Source organism: Prinia subflava, chromosome 27 (genome assembly GCF_021018805.1).
Source record: "Prinia subflava isolate CZ2003 ecotype Zambia chromosome 27, Cam_Psub_1.2, whole genome shotgun sequence".
In the NCBI taxonomy this organism is placed as follows: domain Eukaryota; kingdom Metazoa; phylum Chordata; class Aves; order Passeriformes; family Cisticolidae; genus Prinia; species Prinia subflava.
In genome coordinates this window covers 2,659,255-2,678,456 of record NC_086273.1, presented here as the reverse complement: position 1 = coordinate 2,678,456, position 19,202 = coordinate 2,659,255, and the positions used below count along the sequence as shown (strand labels likewise).

At 48.0% G+C, this 19,202-nt stretch overlaps 2 protein-coding genes across 2 annotated transcripts in view; both read right to left on the bottom strand.

Moving 5' to 3' along the window:
- LOC134562336 (zinc finger protein 664-like) overlaps positions 1-19,202 on the bottom strand; it is a 455,591-nt gene that overhangs the window by 157,139 nt on the left and 279,250 nt on the right.
- Positions 10,789-13,686, bottom strand: LOC134562428 (olfactory receptor 6M1-like). Its single transcript, XM_063419824.1, has one exon. The coding sequence runs from the start codon at positions 13,647-13,649 to the stop codon at positions 12,705-12,707; it is 945 nt and encodes a 314-aa protein (XP_063275894.1). The 5' UTR covers positions 13,650-13,686; the 3' UTR covers positions 10,789-12,704.

Here is a 19,202-nt window from a genome sequence, read left to right as displayed (position 1 = left end):
CCCGCAGGGAGTACCTCCAAGCCAGGAAGAACGCCCAGCTGCCAATAGGAGCCACTTCCTTCCTCGCCCTCACCTGGACTACGCTCGACCAAGGAGACACCCCTAGACCAGGCGAGCTACAGCCAGGCTTCCGCGCACTCTCGCGAGGACCGAAGCCCCGGCTCTGCGGCCCAGGCAGCGGATCCGAGAGACTCCTCCTTCGCGGCGTTGACTCCGTAGGAGCAGTGGCGGTGTGCGCAGCCCCCGAGCCCCCTCCCCGCTAAAAGAGCTGATCAATAAAGGCGCTTTAACTGGAGCAGAAGGTCTCCTTGCCCATTCCTAACAAATTGGGGACTTGTCCGGGATCGCCACGCCCACCGAGGGACGACGAGGGACAGCGGACCTCTTCGGACCTTCGGGGGACCAGCGCGATCCGGACGACGTGGGACCAGCGCGGCGGAGACCAGCGCGGCGGAGCGGCGAAGATCAACGCGCCGGAGACCAGAGCAATGAGGACCAGCGCGCCGAGGGCAGCGGGAGGAGACAACGCAGCGAAGCGCCGAGGAAGGGTAAGACCCCCTCGGTGGCGGGAGTGGGGGCGAGCGAGTGGTGTGTGCGTGAGAGGGGGCCGGCAGCCGGACTCCCCAAGCGAGTGCGGACCCGCCAGTAGCGCGTTTCCGGACTCCTGCGAGGGGGCCGGCCGCGACCGTGGGGAAGCGAATGTGGATTGGATGAGAGAGGCGCCTCCAAGGGGAATGGTAGGTTCCCCCCCCTCGAGCGTGTAGGGGAAGTAACTAGGAGAGAGTGACACGCCCAAGAGGAGCTGACCCCCACCACCGTAGTGGTCAGGCAACTGGGTGGCCCTAGGCACACGGGGTGCCCAGGAGTGATAGAGAGGTGTGTGCTGCGCTAGCAGTGACGGATACTAGCCCAGACGGGGCTGCCTGGAGTGGACCGGCTAGTGGCAGAAAGCGAGAGAGAGGACACTAGTCTAGGTTTGCAGTAAGGGTGAGACGGATGTGAAAGGGGTGGCCGTCAGGAGCCACTGTGAGTGGAAGAGGCAGTGTATCACAAAGAGGCGATACACTGTGGTATGAGTGAGGACAGTCCTAGGGAGAGGACTGGCAGCCAGGGGCTGTGAATGAGTAAAGTGACTGAGAGGCGACTCAGAGGGGCGCACAGTGCCTTGTGGACGTCAGCGGTTTGCGAGAGACCGCGGAGTGAGAGAGGCAAAGCCTAGAGTGTCGGAGTGAGAGAGACAGTGGCACAGGGGGCCACTGTGAGAGTGAGAGTGGAGGCTTCAGGGGCAAGAAGTCTATAGGGTTAGGGCTCTGGAGTGTGTGTATTGCCCACTATACTACAAGCCGCTGGCTGAACCGCTAGGCACACTCTGAGCGCCTGGAGGAGCCGTGGACACTGGGTGAACAGGGCGGCTGTAGTATAGGAGAGAAAGAGAGGGTACCGGAGAGAGGTGAGATAGGGGACTCTCGTTAGGTAGCCCATCGATGCTAGGAGGGCATTGAAGAGAGAGTGCTGGTACTGGGAGGAGTGAAGCCTGAGGTCAACAGACCATCTCTGGTGTACCAGAGGTGGTGAGACTATAGGCTAACAGTCTACTTTCAGTATTGAGGAAAGAGTGGGAATTACAGATTTTAGTTGCCTGTCATTAATTCTCCGTTCGTGTAGAGGCACCTTAAGGAGTTTTCGTTATAAGAGAGTCGTAACTATTTAGTTGCCCGGAAATACAAGTTTAGTTTGAGTAAGGGCTCCGTATTCCATCCTTTTTGTTTTAGGCTCGCAAGGATGGGTGCGTGCGTGAGTGGTAAGAAAAACCGAGAGGAACACAGAGAACATGAACCGAGGAGCATCCCGCCAGGGAGCCCATTAGGGCAGTTGTTGGATAAGTGGAAAAGTTGTGAGGACTTAAAGGAGTTAGATAAGAGAAAGATGGTGAATTATTGCATGGAAGTGTGGCCGACGTTAGACCTGATAGGGGGATGGCCGTGGTGCGGAACAAGAGACAGGTGGATGTGTACTCAGTTGAGACAGCATCTAGAGTCACAAAAGTACGTCGATGCCGAACAATTGCAGTATGTTATCGGTTGGGAGAAGGCCATGACAAAAGAAAAAGAAGTAAAAATTTGTAAGTTAAAAGAGATGGAGGAAGATAGAGATGGCAAGGAGGCAGAACCGAAGGTACCCAAATGGGACCCCCTAGATTATTTACCTCCCCCGAGTTATCCGAATCCACAACTGACTCAACCCCCATCCTCTTTGCCTGCATCAATCCTGACTCAACCTGTACTTTCCCCTTCTTCGTCCTCTCTTCCACCATTGACACCCATTTCATCCCCGCCCCTCCCTCCACCCCTGACACCTTCAACCCTACCCGTGCCTGTTTCAAACAATCCCCAGACCCAACCTATGCCTCATCTGTCCTTACCTACTCCAACCCAACTTGGGTCCTCCCCATTTTTGCCCCCTGTGACTCAACCAATGTCTCTATCATCTCTACCTCCCACCATTCAACCTGGACTTTCCCTGTCAACACGGTCCCCGACTCAATCTGGTTCCCTGGTGACTGTACCACTGTCTGTATCCCCTGGGATAAATTCTCCTTACCCTGTCGGAGCACATCAAGCCTCGCAGGGGACACCAGCCCCCTCAGAGGTACCGACGCCTCCCGTGAAATGGGGGGTAGATTCACTGAATAGTACCAGTGCCTTCTCATGTAGTCAGCAGAATGGAGTTCAGGTCAATACCCCACAAGCAGAGGATTACCAGGGAGGTCCATCAAAGAATACCCGATCAAAGGTGAAGCTCTTTCCCCTGAGAGAAGTTCCGATGGGAGGAATGATCGGGGGAGTGGGATTCGTGAACGCGCCTCTAACGGCATCTGAAGTAAGGAGCTTCAAGAAGGAGCTTAAGAATTTAGTTGAAGACCCGGTTGGGGTATCAAAACAGGTGGATCAGTTTCTGGGGCCTAATATATACACATGGGAGGAGATGAATTCAATTCTAGGAATTATTTTTGACCCAGAGGAAGTAAGACTAATAAGAGTGGCAGGGATAAGAGCCTGGGAAAGGGATAACCGGATGGGACCCCCAGGGGATCACAAACTACCTCTGACAAATCCGGGGTGGGACCCCAATGAGGAAAGAGACAGGAGGAATATGGATGACTATAGAACTCTGATTATAAAGGGAATTAAAGAAGCGGTGCCCCGCAGTAGCAACACCAAGCTGGCATTTGATGGAGCCCAGGAGAAAGAGGAGACTCCCTCAGCCTGGCTGAGTAGATTGCGGCAGAATTTTCAACAATATTCTAACTTAGACCCCGACAGCTTAGAAGGGCAGACATTGTTAAAAGTGCAATTTGTGACAAAGTCTTGGCCCGATATTAGAAGGAAGATAGAGAAAATGGAAGACTGGCAAGAGAAGGAAATTAATGAGTTGTTGAAAGAGGCTCTATGAGTCTACTTGAGGAGAGATGAAGAGAAAGCTAAAAGTAAGGCGAAAGTGATGGTTGCGGTTGCCAGAGAGAGTGCAAAGGGAAATCCAGTGATGCCGAGGAAGCCGAACGGAAGTGGGTCACAAGGAAAAGGGAGAAAGGGAGACCTGGCTCCATGGGAGACACCCCAGAGACCTGGGGAAGGAAGGAAATGTTTTTATTGTGGCGAGGTGGGGCACCTAAGAAAGCATTGTAACAAAGAGTCATTTGATGCTGCCATTGCTAAGGAACAGGACCTTTTGGAAAAGGTATTAAGAGGAGATGATGATGGTACTGATTAGGGGTGTCATGGGTTCTTTTCGCTAAGGGACCCTGAGGACCATCACAAAGAGCCCATTGTAAAATTAGAGGTGGGTCCTTATAGGGAGGAAGTGGAATTCGTAGTTGATACTGGTGCAGACAAATCTAGTTTGTGTATCATTCCAAAGGGAGTAAAGTTAGGGAAAGATTTATGTAGTGTTTTGGGTGCAGAAGGGGAGCCATTTTTGGCACCAGTAATGAAAGGTGTTGAAACAAGAGGGAATAGTAGGGAAGTATTAAATGAATTTGTTTATTTACCAAAAGTAGAGGGAAACTTGTTAGGGAGGGATTTACAAGTCAAGTTAAGGATTGGGATTATACCAGAAGGGGGACGAATGGTAGTGAAGTTGATGAAGCTCACTGAAAGAGATTTAGTAGAAATCAGCCCGAAGGTGTGGGCAGTAGAGGGGAGCTATGGGTGCTTAGAAATTCAGCCCATAGAGATCAAGATGCAGACTGTAACTTCCCCTATTCGAGTGAGACAATACCCCTTATCTATGGAAGCAAAGAACGGACTTGCGATGGTGATAGACCGGTTGTTGGAAGCAAACATCTTAGAACCTTGTGTCCCCCCATAATACGCCAATTTTGGCCATAAAGAAAGCCGGAGGGCAGTACAGGCTGGTGCAAGACCTGCGGGAAATTAATAAGAAGGCTGTGTCGCAGTACCCCATAGTAAACAATCCATATACGTTACTGAGTAAGATCCCACATGATCATGCTTGGTTCACGGTTGTTGATCTGAAAGATGCTTTTTGGGCCTGCCCGCTAGCAGAGGTAAGCAGGGACTGGTTTACGTTCGAGTGGGAGGATCCTAGGACAGGAAGGAAACAACAGCTGAGATGGACTCGCCTTCCCCAAGGGTTTACAGATTCACCAAATTTATTTGGGCAAGCCCTGGAGGAATTATTAAAACAATTTGGTTGTGAGGAAGGAGTACAAATATTACAGTATGTAGATGACCTATTGTTATCAGGGAAAGAAAAGGAGAATGTAAGAAGGGCAAGTATAGACCTGCTGAATTACTTAGGAGAGAAGGGGCTGAAGGCCTCAAAGTCCAAGGTTCAATTTGTCGAACCACAAGTAAGGTATCTGGGGCATCTAATGGGGGAGGGCTATAAGAAACTGAGTCCTGAAAGGATAGCCGGGATCTTGTCTATTCAAGCACCAAGGACAAAGAGAGATGTGAGAAAGTTACTAGGGCTAATTGGATACTGTAAATTATGGTTAGAAGACTACTCCCAGTCAGTAAAGTTTTTATATGAAAAGTTAGTGTCATCAGAACCAGTAGAGTGGTCGGAAGGAGATGAGGCCCAACTAGTGAAACTGAAAGAGAAACTATCGAACGCACCGGTACTTAGCTTGCCAAATCTTAAGAAAGAGTTTGACCTGTTTGTCAACACCGAGGGAGGGATTGCATACGGGGTGCTGACACAAACGTGGGCAGGAAAAAGGAAACCGGTAGCTTACCTGTCTAAGTTTCTAGACCCAGTAGCCCGAGGATGGCCAAATTGCATACAGATAATAGCAGCAGCAGCTACATTGATTACAGAAGCACAGAAGTTGACTCTGCAAGGGAAGATTACAGTGCATACTCCCCATGATCTAAAAGCAGTGTTGTCACAGAGAGCGCCTCAATGGCTGACGGACTCTAGGATTTTGAAATATGAAATTATATTCATGAACCAAGACTTGGAGATAATTACTTCTAAGACCTTGAATCCAGCCCAATTCCTCTCAGGGGAGCCTGAGACTGATCTAGAACATAATTGTTTAGAAGTCATCAATCTGCAGACAAAAATAAGGGATGATTTGGAAGATGTCCCTCCCCCTATGGGCGAGTACTATTTGTAGATGGATCATCGAAGGTAGTGGGAGGAAAGAGATTATCTGGTTATGCAGTAGTAGAATATTTGGGAGAAGATAAGTACGAGACCATAGAAAAGGGGAAGCTACCAGCGAAATGGTCGGCTCAATGCTGTGAAGTGCAGGCGTTAAAGAGAGGACTGGACTTACTAACACAAGAAAAAGGAACAATATACACGGACTCCCGTTATGCATTTGGGATTGTGCACACTTTTGGGAAGATTTGGGAAGAGAGAGGGTATATAACCTCGAAAGGAAAGGACTTAGCACACCAGGAAGTAGTAAAATCTGTTTTGGAATCGCTTATGAATCCAGAAGAGGTTGCTGTAGTGCACATGAAAGGACATCAGAAGAGAGATGCGTGGGATGTGAAAGGAAACCGGGTGGCAGATCAAGTAGCAAAAGAAGTCGCTGCTGACCCGAATGAGATTGTAAAAATTTTAAATGTAAGAGACTTACCCAAGGAGGTAAAGCAGCCAATGTATACAAAAGAAGAACAGAGAATTATTGAAAAATTACAGTTGCAACAAGGGACACATGGAGAGTGGCGGACTCCAGATGGCCGAATATTTTTGAATAAAGCAGTGGCCCGGAAAACACTAGCAGAACTACATGAATTGACTCATTGGGGAACGCAAGGACTATGTGATCACTTTCTCAGAGAGTATTTGTGTGTAGGGGTGTATGGAATAGCAAAATCAATCACAAATGGGTGTTTACTGTGTCAGCAGGTAAACCAAAAGGTGATGAGAAAACATGTGCATGGAGGCCGAGAGTTGGCCTTAAGACCATTCCAAAGTATACAAATAGACTTTACTGAAATGCCCCCGGTACAAGGGTACAAGCATGTTTTGGTTATTATTGACCACCTTACCCACTGGATTGAAGCATTCCCCACTAAGAGAGAAACTGCTCAAACAGTGGTAAAAATTTTACTGGAACACATAATACCCAGATATGGATTAGTAAACAACATAGACTCAGATAGGGGACCCCATTTTACTTCGCAAGTATTGCAAGACGTAATAGAAGCTTTAGGTGTTAAATGGAGACTCCATACACCCTGGCACCCCCAGAGCTCAGGGAGAGTTGAGAGGGCAAATAAAACCCTGAAAAACATTTTGACCAAATTAGTTATTGAAACCGGGATGAATTGGCTGAAATATTTGCCCCTAGCCCTCCTGCGGATTCGAACCAGACCCCGGTCAGATATAGGGGCATCTCCATATGAAATGTTGTTTGGGCTGCCTTTCTTGCTAACCCCCTGGAGTACCGGGGATTATCTTGAAGGGGAAGCGGATGTAAGAAATTATTTAAAAACAATTAGTAAAACATTGGCAGAGTTAAGAAAAAAGGGGTATCTCCCTCAAACCTCTCCCTTAGATGCAGACATACACCGGCTGCAGCCTGGGGATTGGGTGTTAATAAAGTCATGGAATACTTCACCGCTCAAACCAAAATATGAAGGGCCATTCCAGGTGCTGTTAACAACTCATACAGCAATAATAACGCAAGAAAGGGGATGGACCCACATATCAAGAGTAAAAGGGCCAGTCCCGCCCCCAGATGGGGTTCCTTCCGAGTGTCCTTCTCACTGGACTGTAACTCCCAATACAAATCCCTTAAAGGTGACATTTAAGAAACAACCAAAAGCAGTAACAAAATAATTGACTGGTATATTTATTAATTGATCCCTTGTAGGAAACCAGTAAAAAGAGCCCAACCTTGACAATTGCTGCGTCTGAACCTGAAGAGTTCTGAAAAGACTATGGGACATTCCAAGGACTGGGTGGGGGAATGGATATTAGTCCTGCTGGTAATCGAGACAGTGAGTGGAGCATGTCCAAAATGTTACCAACCGGTGTACAATGGAGAAAATTTACAATCCCTCATGAGAGTGCACACGCACGTGAACCGTAAATGTTTTAATATTGTCTATTTGACTAAATGTCAAGAAGAAGGGATGCAGTACTGGGTAATAAAGAATGCAGGGAATTACAGGCAAAGAATGACAGGCGAATGTCCCATGGAAGATTGGCTGTGTTTAGAAAAATTGGAGAGTCCCGAGGGAACAATGGACTTGATAAAAGAAAGGCCATTGAGCAAAAAGGGAGAGCCAGACGATGAAATTCAGGGTAAGAATTTGTTTATTGATTTAATAGAGCGAATAAGTCATGAATTAAATGTTACTGATTGCTGGGTTTGTGGGAGTACACAGATGGCCGACATGTGGCCTTGGGAAGGAACTAGCCTGAGTGTAATAGATATTTTGAGGTGGAAACAGCTGAAGCAAGAACCAAAAATGAAGATTAAAAGAGAGAATGGGAAGTGGGAATTAAAATCAAAGGTTGTAGGGGAAGAATGTATTAAAAGGATCGGAGGGAGATACAGAACGTGGGAGAAATGGCATGTAAAAGGTACCTAATAGTAAAAGAGTATCAGCAAGAATGGATACCTCACAAGCCCTCAATATATTGGGCAACTTATAAGAAAGAGCAAGGGTGTATCTACCATGAAGGATACAATTTATACCAATGTGTGGGTGAGAACAAGAATCCCTTCTGGGAAGTCTATGAAATCTCTAGGTACTGGGAGTCTCCCACAGGTATAGGAGACCCTTTTTGGGCAGCCCCTACATACTTATTTTGGATTTGTGGCAACCAAGCCTATACTAATCTGCCAGGAGACTGGGCGGGTAGCTGTACCCTTGGAGTGATTAAACCGGCATTCTTCCTGCTACCCCGGGATTTTGAAAATAAACTTGGAGTTCCCCTGTATGATCACCTCAAACCAGCAAGCAGGAAAAGGAGGACAATAATAGATATGGGGAGTTCTCAGAATTGGAAAAGTGAAATTTGGACCCCAGAGAAAATTGTAAAAACCTACGGACCTGCTACTTGGGCACAGGATGGGTCATGGGGGTATAGGACGCCCATTTACATGCTAAATAGAATAATTAGGCTGCAGGCCGTATTAGAAGTAATTTCAAATAGAACTGCTACAGCACTAGATCACATAAGTTATCAATTATCACAAACAAGGTCAACGGTTTACCAAATAAGATTGGCAGTCGACTACCTCTTAGAAGATGAAGGGGGAATCTGAGGGAAATTTAACACCTCTGAATGCTGTTTAGAAATTGATGACAGAGGAGAGGTTATCAGGAATATTTCAAAAGAAATCAGGAAGATAGCATATGTGGGTACACAAGAATGGCAGCCTCTTGGAAGTACAGATTGGTGGGACAATTTTTGGACAATAAAGGGAAGTTGGTGGAAGAAAGTGGGATTTGTGATTCTATGTGCTATAACAAGTGTTATATTTCTTCCGTGTATGATCCCACTCCTAGTCCGAGTGGTGACCTCGACCATTAAAGCGAGTTTTAAAATTCCAGAAGCAGCAGACTTAAAGGTCACAAAATTAATGAAAGTAGAAATACAAGAGGAGAATTTGAGAGATGCAACAGAGATTTTAGAGCAATACCGAAAGTTAAAAGAGACTTGTGCATAAAAGAAAAACTAGAAGGTCATGATGCGAGCAGACGCTCAATCAAAAAGGAAAGGGGGGACTGAAGTGAATGTTCCCTCTAACAGAGAAATAAAGGTTGGAATTGTTAAGATTGTATTTCACTTACCTGTGATAACCAGTCTGTTCTAAGTTGTTGTTTTCACAGCCCAAGTTGAGATCCCAGTTCTGTGACCCCAGTTCCTGTCTCCCTGCTGTGCCCTTCCTGTGCTGCCCCGCTGCTCCCCAAGAAGACTCCACCCTCGCTGCTGATACTCTGTTCCCATGGTAACTTCACACCTCCTAGACTGTCATGCAGCTGCTGGCTCCACCCAGAATGTAAAAACTTGACAGCTCCCAGAAGACCCTGCTCGAGCCGGAGTCCAGTAGAGGCGAACAAGCCTCCTGGACAGCTGACCAGGGCCGAGTAAGGACCCGCAGGGAGTACCACCGAGCCAGGAAGAATGCCCAGCTGCCAATAGGAGCCACTTCCTTCCTCGCCCTCACCTGGACTACACTCGACCAAGGAGACACCCCTAGACCGGGCGAGCTACAGCCAGGCTTCCGCGCACTCTCGCGAGGACCGAAGCCCCGGCTCTGCGGCCCAGGCAGCGGATCCGAGAGACTCCTCCTTCGCGGCGTTGACTCCGTGGGAGCAGCGGCGGTGTGCGCAGCCCCCGAGCCCCCTTCCCCGCTAAAAGAGCTGATCAATAAAGGCGCTTTAACTGGAGCAGAAGGTCTCCTTGCCCATTCCTAACACTTGACACGGTCAATATATCAAGCAATTCAATTTAATAATTAATTAATTAGCATGGTAAAGTTTGAGCAAAGACAGCGCTGGGTACAGTGGAAGGATTTTCCCTTCTGACTGCACACCGATTGCTGGACTTGCTGGGATTTTATTGACTATATTCATACATATTCATAAGCTCTTCTCAGCAGTTCCTATTTCAAATTTTTAACATCATTATTCAGTACCTATTGTGGTCTCTTTTAAATTTCAATATTCCAGGATGTACATCCAAGATATGTATCCCAGGTGGTGGGGTCCAGCTTCCAGATGTGGGGTCCAGCTTCTGTTTTCCAGTTTATCAGTCTTTGATAGTGATGTTCAGTTTCCTTTTTTCAAGAACCATAAATCAGCGAGCTGAAATCTTTCTTCCGTATCCAGGATGTTTTTTTACCAGTCTGTGAGAAAGCCTTTTTACATTCTAAAATTACAGTTAAAAATTCTTTAATAAAAAAACAAGCTTCTAAAGTTATAATTAAAAGACATTTATTACAGAATAGCTTAAGACTTATAATAGGTAATTGCAAGCAAAGTTTGTTCAAAAACCTTATTCAATGATTTCCTTGGTTGTTTACTAGAACTCATCCTTATAACTGTCCCATGGCCGTGTTCCACAACTACAATTACACAGATTTTCTTCATTTCCCTGACACGAAACTGAACTTTGTATTTCACAGTGGGCACAGCCCCTTGCAGGGCCCAGTGCAGGTTGGGATGATGACCCACCCTCACAGCTGGCCCAGGGCAGGGCTGGAGGGGTTTTGGTGGCACCTTGGGCTGGCACACACTTGAGGAGTGGGGCTGTTTGCACTGGGGGAAATTAGGAGATTTACATTACTTCAAAAACTAGAAACTCCCTTTATTCCTGAGTGCAGGCAGCTCTCCAAGCAAAGCAGGTCCCAGGTGAGGGAGGACACACAGGATGGGCTTGGGCAATGTGCAGCAAGGTTGTCCACACTGGCTCAGCCCTCAAGGCACAGCTTCTCTGAGCAGGCCAGGCCTACTGAGGAGAGACCCTGGATCAATGTCAATCACAGAATGCTGCAGTCACCTCTGCTCCAAAGAGAAGTGTAATAAAAGACACCCTTTCTAACAGGAATGTGTATTTCTTAGAAGGTCTTTGAAATCTTTCTCCATAACTGTAGCAGAAAACCTTCCTGATGAACTGCACCAGAACAGGGGGAAATCAAGGCACAGCCATGGTTTGTCAGGACTTGCTTGATCCCACTGAGCCCCGTGGTGCGTTTATTGCTGAGCCCTTCAACCTCAGGTCCTGAGAGGAGGGACGATGCTGAGGGCAGGACAAGGGGGTGACAGTGCCCAGCCTTGCTGGGGCTGTGCCAGGAGGCCCCAGGGCCTCAGGACAAGGCGTCCCCTCACAGCCCTTGGTGGCACAGACCCTGCTGTGCCCCAGGGCACCAAGACTTGGCTTCTCCTGGGCACTGCCAGCCCTGCCAGGGCCCTTGGCCATGCCCAGCACAGCTTGTCCTGCGCTGTCCCACAGCTGTCCCTGTGTCCCTGCAGGCTGCACACTCCCATCTCACTGCACCCCTGGCTCTGCCCTGCATTTCCCTTTCTCCTCTCCCTGATATCCTGTGATGGAACGTGTGAGAATGGTTCAAAGCTGTACCAGGGACGGTTTAGACTGCACAGGAGAAAGTGTTTCTTTCCTGAGAGGGAGGTCAAACACTGAACAGGCTCCCTGGAGAGGTGGTTGATGCCCCAAGCCTGTCAGTGTTGAAGAGACATTTGGGCAGTGCCCTGAATGACTGCTTTAACTTTTGGTCAGCCCTGGAGGGCTCGGGCAGATGGACCAGACCATCATTCTGCTCTGAACTGCAGATCATTCCCAATGGCCTATCCTGGTCCATTCTGTCCCATTCCATGTCCATCCCTGTACACGGATCCCTGCAGCAGCTGTGCTCAGACACTCCTCTGCTCAGCAGCTTCCCCTGGATTCCAGTCTCACCAGCTGAGGCATTGGCACAGCTGAGCCCCGAGGCCACAGCCCCATTGAGGTGCTGGTGCAGACCAGACACCCCCACACCCCAAACCCTTCAGTCCAGTCCCTCTGGTCACTCTGTGGCCGGCACCATTGGCAGATGGGCTGTTTGTGCCCTCCTCCAGCTGCTGCCCTCACACCCCCAGGCTCCTGTGCTCAGGCAGAACAGAGATTTGCTCACACAGGAGGTAGAATCTAAGGTAAATGAGAACACAGGGCAGACTGCTCTGGTTGAGTCCTTACCTTCCCACAAGTCCTGTGCTATCCGAAACTGCTCTTCCCCTCCATCCCATAATCAGTCCTACACACCAGGGCACCAATCTCCTTAGTCCAAATGGTGACCTGCTCTCAGTGACTTTGGGGTTTCAAACTGGGCACCAGGGCTGGTGGCTGTCCCAGGAAAGGAGCTGGGACAGGGGGTCCATTGCTCAGGAGCTGTAATTTGGATTGTCACTTGCACTGTTCCTCTGAGCTCTTCTCTCTTTTGGAGATGGGCTCTTAATGAGCTGGTGGCTCTCCAGAGATGGGCCTGGGAGCAGCCAGGGCAGAGAATGAACTGAGTTTCTCCTCCTGCCATTGTTGCTGCCCTGCCTGGGTGTGCAGATGAGTCTCTTACCTCTTAACCTGACACAGCCCTGCAGGAGCATCCATCTCCTGAGGCAGCCGTGTTTGGAGGCTGCACACACAGGCACTGGTATTGGGTAACACATGATCCCAGATTCTTGGGATGGCTTTCCAGAAATGCACCATGGTTAGGGGAAAAGCTTTGTTCTTGCCCTGGCAATGGTTTTGTTCAGGGCCAGGATCACAGATTTGTTCCGAAGGCTGTAGATGAATGGATTTAGGAATGGGTACAGGACTGTGTTCAGCAGAGCTACAATTCTGTTGGTCCTCAAGGAAACATCTTCTGCAGGACACGTGTAGAGAGCAATGCAGCTCCCATAGACAATGGATAAGGTGATGAGATGGGAAGAACACGTAGTCAAAGCTTTCTTCCTCCCAGAGGCTGCTGGAAGATGCAGAACACAGGAAAGGATGCAAGTGTAAAATGTCAGAGTCAAACATAACGAACCCAGCACAACACACGATATGAAGACAGAGTCTGTTTTCCAAAGCAGGCTGGTGTCAGAGCAGGACAGTCTGAACAAGGGGGAGTTGTCACAAAGGAAATGGGGGATCTTGGAGCCACAGAAAGACAGCTCAGAGAGGAAGAGCAGCCGGTAGCTCAGCAGGGCAAAGCCCAGGACCCAAGCAGCAACAACCAGGCGGACACAGAGCTGAGGCTTCATGATGGCAGCGTAGAGCAAAGGGTGGCAGATGGCAACATAGCGGTCAAAGGCCATGACAACCAGCAGGACAAACTCTGTGCAGCCCAGAGCAAAATAGAAATAGTTCTGGGCAAAGCAGCTGCTCAGTGAGAGACTGTTCTGGCCACAACTCAGCATGACAAACAGTTTGATGCTTGTGGAGGATGTAAACCAGATCTCCAGGAAGGCCAGGTTGCTGATGAAAAAGTACATGGGGGTTTGCAGGTGGTGATGCACACACACGAGGAAAATGATGGTTGCATTCCCCATCACTGTTGTCACGTACATGAGCAGAAGGACCCCAGAGAAAAATAGCTGCAGTCTTGGATCAAGCTCTGGGAAACCCTCTAGGATGAACTCAGTAACTGCTGTTCCATTTTCTGGTCCCATGCTGAATCCCAGCTCATCCTGCTGAGACAGGAACACAGCAAAACCAAGAGTAATAATTTCCCAGTCTGGACAAACATTTCTATCCTTCTCTGCTTCTTTCTTTTCCTGCAGTTTTTCTATAAAGCACAAAGATTGTGCTTCAAACAATCCTCACATCTTGATTGTTCTGTTTTCAATTTCAGGTAGAATCCATAAAGATTTTATTGTCTTTTGTCACCTTTTCCAAACACTCCCAAAGAATTCTCTCACCAGAACAGAGGATTCTGAAGAGGCTCTTGGTTATATTCCCCCATTCCTGGGAAATTCCCAGCTCACTCAGACCTACTGCAAACATCTGTCACACCCCTGTGCCAAACACCTCTCATCTACAGCACAAACACTGAACTGTGAAATTACATCCAATCTGTACATTGAAATCCCTTGTTTCTGTTATTCAGTACTTGCCTTGGGACCCAGAGTCCCTGAGGATCTGTTGACTCCAAAATAAGCAATCCCAAATATCTCTTTTGCAACCCTCTGCTTTCTTCCACAGCTTTTTCCTGTTTGGCTCTTCAGGAAATGAAGGGGGAGGGTGGAATAGGGACCCAGTAGTGCTTGGTTTTTTTACTCTGAATGAGGACTGGAATTTTTTCTGGGTCCACACAGAGTGTCACAATCTCAGCTGTCACCTGTCTGCACCAAAATGCACCTGTTCCCATGCAGTCCTTCACTGCTATTGCTATCAAAAAACCCGAGTGCAGAGCAAGAGAAAAGTGCCAGGAAGAGATTTGTAACCTTCCTTTTGTGTGCCAGCTGGGAGCAGCCAGCTTCCAGAGTGTTCTCTTGTCTCTACTGACTACACAGGGAGCCTGGAGAAAACAAATTCTGCTGGCTGCCTGCAGGGGAGTAGATGAAACTCACTATTCAAGTCTCAAATCCCTGATTAATTAAGTTGCTCTGTGTTTAAACCAAAATACTTAGGAGAAGAAGCATGACAAAAATATGTGCAATAAAGACGGGTGGTTTCCCTTTCAGGTACTTTGTTTTTCTTTTAGACATGGAGAAGAGCAGAGCAGATGACTTTGAAAATAGGATGATTTAAAATGCCCAGGGGGAGAAGAGGAGAGGGGGGGTCTGAAGCAGTGAAACAAAGCTCTGTCGATGTGCAACCACAGCACTGAAGTCATCGGTCCTCTGGGTGGCCCAAGGACTCTCCCATCTCTTTGTCCACACAGACCAGAGCAGAGACTGGTCTGAGACAGGCCATCAGCTTGAAACCAAGGGACTGAGTTCAGTCAAGAGCCTTCTAAGTGAACCAACTCCAAAATGAGCAAAAATGAGTCACCTTCAGAATTAACTGGGACTGAAATGTTTGGGACCTCTCCAGGGGGGAACTCGGGGCAGCCCTAGAGATGGGCAGATCCTGCTGTGCCCAGGCTGATTCTTGTGCAGAAATGCAGTGATCACCACCCTGAGCGGGGGCTCTGACTGCTTCAGAGACCCCTGTAGCACCTTCTGCTGCACAGCTGAGTAAAACTGAGCAAACTGCAAATACTTCAGATGCTTCCACACTCCAGTGACCCCAGGGCAGGGGGATTACCAGAACCCATCAGAACAGTTGTAAGTGAAGCCACATCTGATGCAGTTGAAGGCTCTGTTGCAAAGGACACTCTTCCAAAGTGAGTTATTCCACAATTCAATCAATCTTCTCCCTGAGAGCTCATCAAAGAATAGCAGAGGAAGAAAGAAGAGAGACTGGGCGTGAATCAATGTGCACACTGTAGGAAAGAGAGGCGTTTGAAAAGCGACTGTCTGCAGTTACAGCACAAACCCCCGTCCTGTGGCCATCACCGATGGTCACTGAGGGGACCAGAGGATGCTTTCCCAGCAGAACCTCTGGTCACTGCTAAGCTGGGGAGGGAGGAGGTCAATGGGGAGGTAGAATTTTTAGTGGACATGGGAGCTGGTCACTCTGTGCTAAATACAGCAAAAGGAAACTTGAATAATGATTCTATAACAATCATTGGTGCAGCAGGGAATTATGCAATTCGGCCATTTTTCTAGCCCATTGATTTTAAATTATCAAAACAATGGATGGCTCCCCAGTTTTTGTATCTACCCAATTTACTAAAGCCTCTGCTCGGACTATTGGAAAAACTGAATGCTAAAATCAACATGAAAATGGCAAAATACAGGTTATTACTCCAGGATGTAATTACGTGGAAGCCTCTCTTTTTGCACTACAGTTCAAAATCCAATGAGATCCATCTGCCATCTGTATCACTTGAGGATGCAGTAAATCTGGTAGCCTGGGCTGGAGAGGTGCCCCAGTAACCTAAAATGGCAGAGTCTGTAAGAAATAAATTGAAATCCAGAGCAGGACCAGGAAGGCAAAAGCAATACCCTTGGAAAATAGAAAGTCAGAAGTGGTCATTATCCTGTGTGGACAACTTATTAAAATAATTATTGAAGGAATGTGAATCCAAATTTAATACCCCTATTTTGCCAGTTAGAAGGCAAATGGAGAAGATTAGTGGCTGGTAAAGGACCTCGGAACCATAAATGAGACAGTAGAAGATATAGACCCAATCAATAATATATCCTTGTACCTTGCTAACAACCTGGAGTGAAAAATTAAAATGGTTCACAGTATCAGATTTGAAAGGTGGCTTTTTCTGTATCCTTTTGAGTACTAAAAGCCAAGAAGTAATTACTTCTGAATGGGAAAATCCAAACACAGGGAGAAGAACCCAACTGACTTGGGCAGTTCTACCCAAGAGGTTTAAAAATACTCCCCCCCTATATGGAAACCAAGTGGCAAAAGAGCTGGAGGAATGGAAACATCAGAACCCTCTTGGAGTCCTGTTCTGGTATGGAGATGACATCCTGAGCCACTGAAACTCAGCAGCAATGCTGGGATCAGACTGTGGCACTGTGGAATTTTCTGTGACTAAGTGGGTACAGAGTACAAATAGTCCAGACCACAGAACCCTACCTGGAATCCGAAATCCTCCAGGGACAAAGGAGGCTGGGACAGGAAGGAAAAGAAGCATTTTGCCAACTCCCACAGCCACAGTGGAGCAGTGTGAGAGTCGCAGGCATTTCTCGGGGTTGGGGAAAGGTGTTGGCTGTGGATCAGCAATTATGGGCTGCTGGTAAAGCCTCTGTGAGCTCCTGGAGGCAGCTCAGCAGGACTTCATAGCCTGGACTGGAGATTCATGGGCTGCCTTTTCCCAGCCCAGCGAGCCCTCCTGCAGGCCCTGCTTTGGGCCCCCAGACCGCATGGACCCGTTTGATCTGTTTCCCTGGGAGAGACAAAACCCAGCTCTGGCAGTGCTGTCACAGCTCCTGGGGACAGGAGCAGGGCTGTGGCCAACTTTTCACAGAACCAGACAGTGTCAGCCAGGGCTGGCTGGGCTGCCTGAAGGCAGTACAGCTGCGCTTCTCCTGACCCAGGAAGCTCAAGAACTGACTCTGGGACAGAGTATTGTAGCCTAAAAATTGTTTCAATGTACAGCTCAAGATGACACCTCCTGGGGAATTGAAGAAATCAGGACCAAACTTCCTTCATGGTTACCCAGCTGGACTCGGTTAAAAGATCTGTTTATAATGGTCACCACAATAATTGTTGTATGGTTTTAGCTTGCATCAAGATTCAGTGTTATAGTGCCCTACGCTATAAAATGAAACATAGATACTGAGAGACCTGTGCCCATAAGGAACTGAGCCTCAAGGAAAGGGGACATTTGATGAGGACAGTAGAACAGAATAGCACAGTCTTGGAGAAACAGATAAAGGATGTAACTCACACAAAACATCAGCAGGATGCCAGCTCAGCTCTGCAAGCCTGACAAAGCAGAAGTTATGCAAAACAACAATATTGCCCTTACTCAAAAGTAGGGGTCGAGTAACAGCCCCCTGAAAAGGACACGAGGTGTTGGAGACAGACCCCAGAGAACCACATAAGGACTTGTGATAAGGGGTGCAACTATGTCAGATAAAGTCAAAGTCAGTGGGGATAGCTCATGAATATGTAATCAGTGTGTCTGATAAAAACTCTGCTCATTCGATGCTCAGTGCACTCGGATGGATGAAGGATCACCCGAGTGACCACCATGCTTTATGTAATAAAGAATGCCTGCTTTCAAATACTCAAAACTGTGTGAGAACGTTTCTTTCCAGCAGATTTCAGTATCAGTGGAGTCCTTGATTCCATTATGCCCCTTGCACAGTTTCACAAGGGCCCCTTGGTTCCAGGGGGCCCTGCTGTGTGACAATGGGGCCTTGGTTCCATCAGGGTCCACACTGTCACAATGGCCTCGTTGGTTCTGCACTGCCACAAGGCTCTCCTTGGTTCCAGAGGGCCTTGGTGTGCCCCAACAGCCCCTTGGTTCCATGAACTGCCACAGTGTCACCACGGTCTCTTGGATCTGTGTTGCCATGAGGTTTTTTCCTGGTTTGCCGAGCGTTCATGTTGAAGGAGAGACATGCAGTCTCTCACGCTCGTGAATGTAAACACTGGCCATGTTTTGCTAACTGTCTTTCATTGTTTACATATTTCTAGGTGGGAGGAGAAAGGTGATTGACAGTTGGCTTGACCAATGTGGTGAAGAGGTGGGAATTCCATCCTCCAATCCATGGGCCTCATAGGAAATGTATAAAACCGGGTTTTTTTAAATAAACGTGGTCTTCCTGCCCTGGTCTGCTGAACCCAGAACTGTGTCTCGAGTCTCATCTCTCTGGTAAGGCCCCGCGGTGATAGATCTGCAGTATCACAATGGACAATTGGTTACAAGCTGTGCCACAACGAATATTTGTTTCTATGGTGCCCCCACAGTGTCACAATAGCCCCCTGGTTCCATGTGGTTCCACAGTGTTGCCTTGATTCCATGAGGTCCTGCTGTGTCACAACGGATGGATGGTTCCATGAGGTTCTGTAGTGTCAGCATGGTCTTCCTGAACCAGCAGTGTTACAATGGACCATTGGTTCCATGAGGAACACAACAGCTTTGTATAAACATGGAGCAAATCCTGCTGAACACACCTGGGAGCATCTGTCTGCTTTTAAAAGAAAGGTTAAAGGCTGCAATGGCACCAGCAGCTTCCATCTGCAACAGAGATCCAGGGAAAGGACAGAGAATTCAGCTGAAAGACTCAGAGAATTCTGCTCACAGAGATCATTTCTGCTCACCCTGTCCCTTGTAGAAAGGTGACATCATTCCAGACAGCCTGGACTGAGCATGTGGTTCCTGAGTGGGGTTTGTTGTTCAGGAAACCTGCTTAGGCTTTTCCATTCTTTCCTCAGCAAGAAGAAAACTTCTCCTGGGCCTGTGTGCAGGCAGAGCTCTGAGGAGAGCAGCTGGGACATGGTGCAAGGGGCTGGGACATGGAGCTGCAGAGCTCAGGGGACAAGGTTCTGATGGAGGGCACAGGGATGTCAGTCCCAGGTGGGCAAAATGAACTGAACTTAAAAGTAGGAAAACATTCCCTTGATTAAAAGAAAAGTCATGAGATGCACTTTGAAATCTTCCTCCTTTAGAGAACTCCAAACTAACTCCAATCAACTGCATACAC

What these genes read in the sequence shown, in the direction of transcription:
- LOC134562428 (XM_063419824.1), bottom strand. Translation starts at nt 13,649, where the DNA reads ATGGGACCAGAAAATGGAACAGCAGTTACTGAGTTCATCCTAGAGGGT.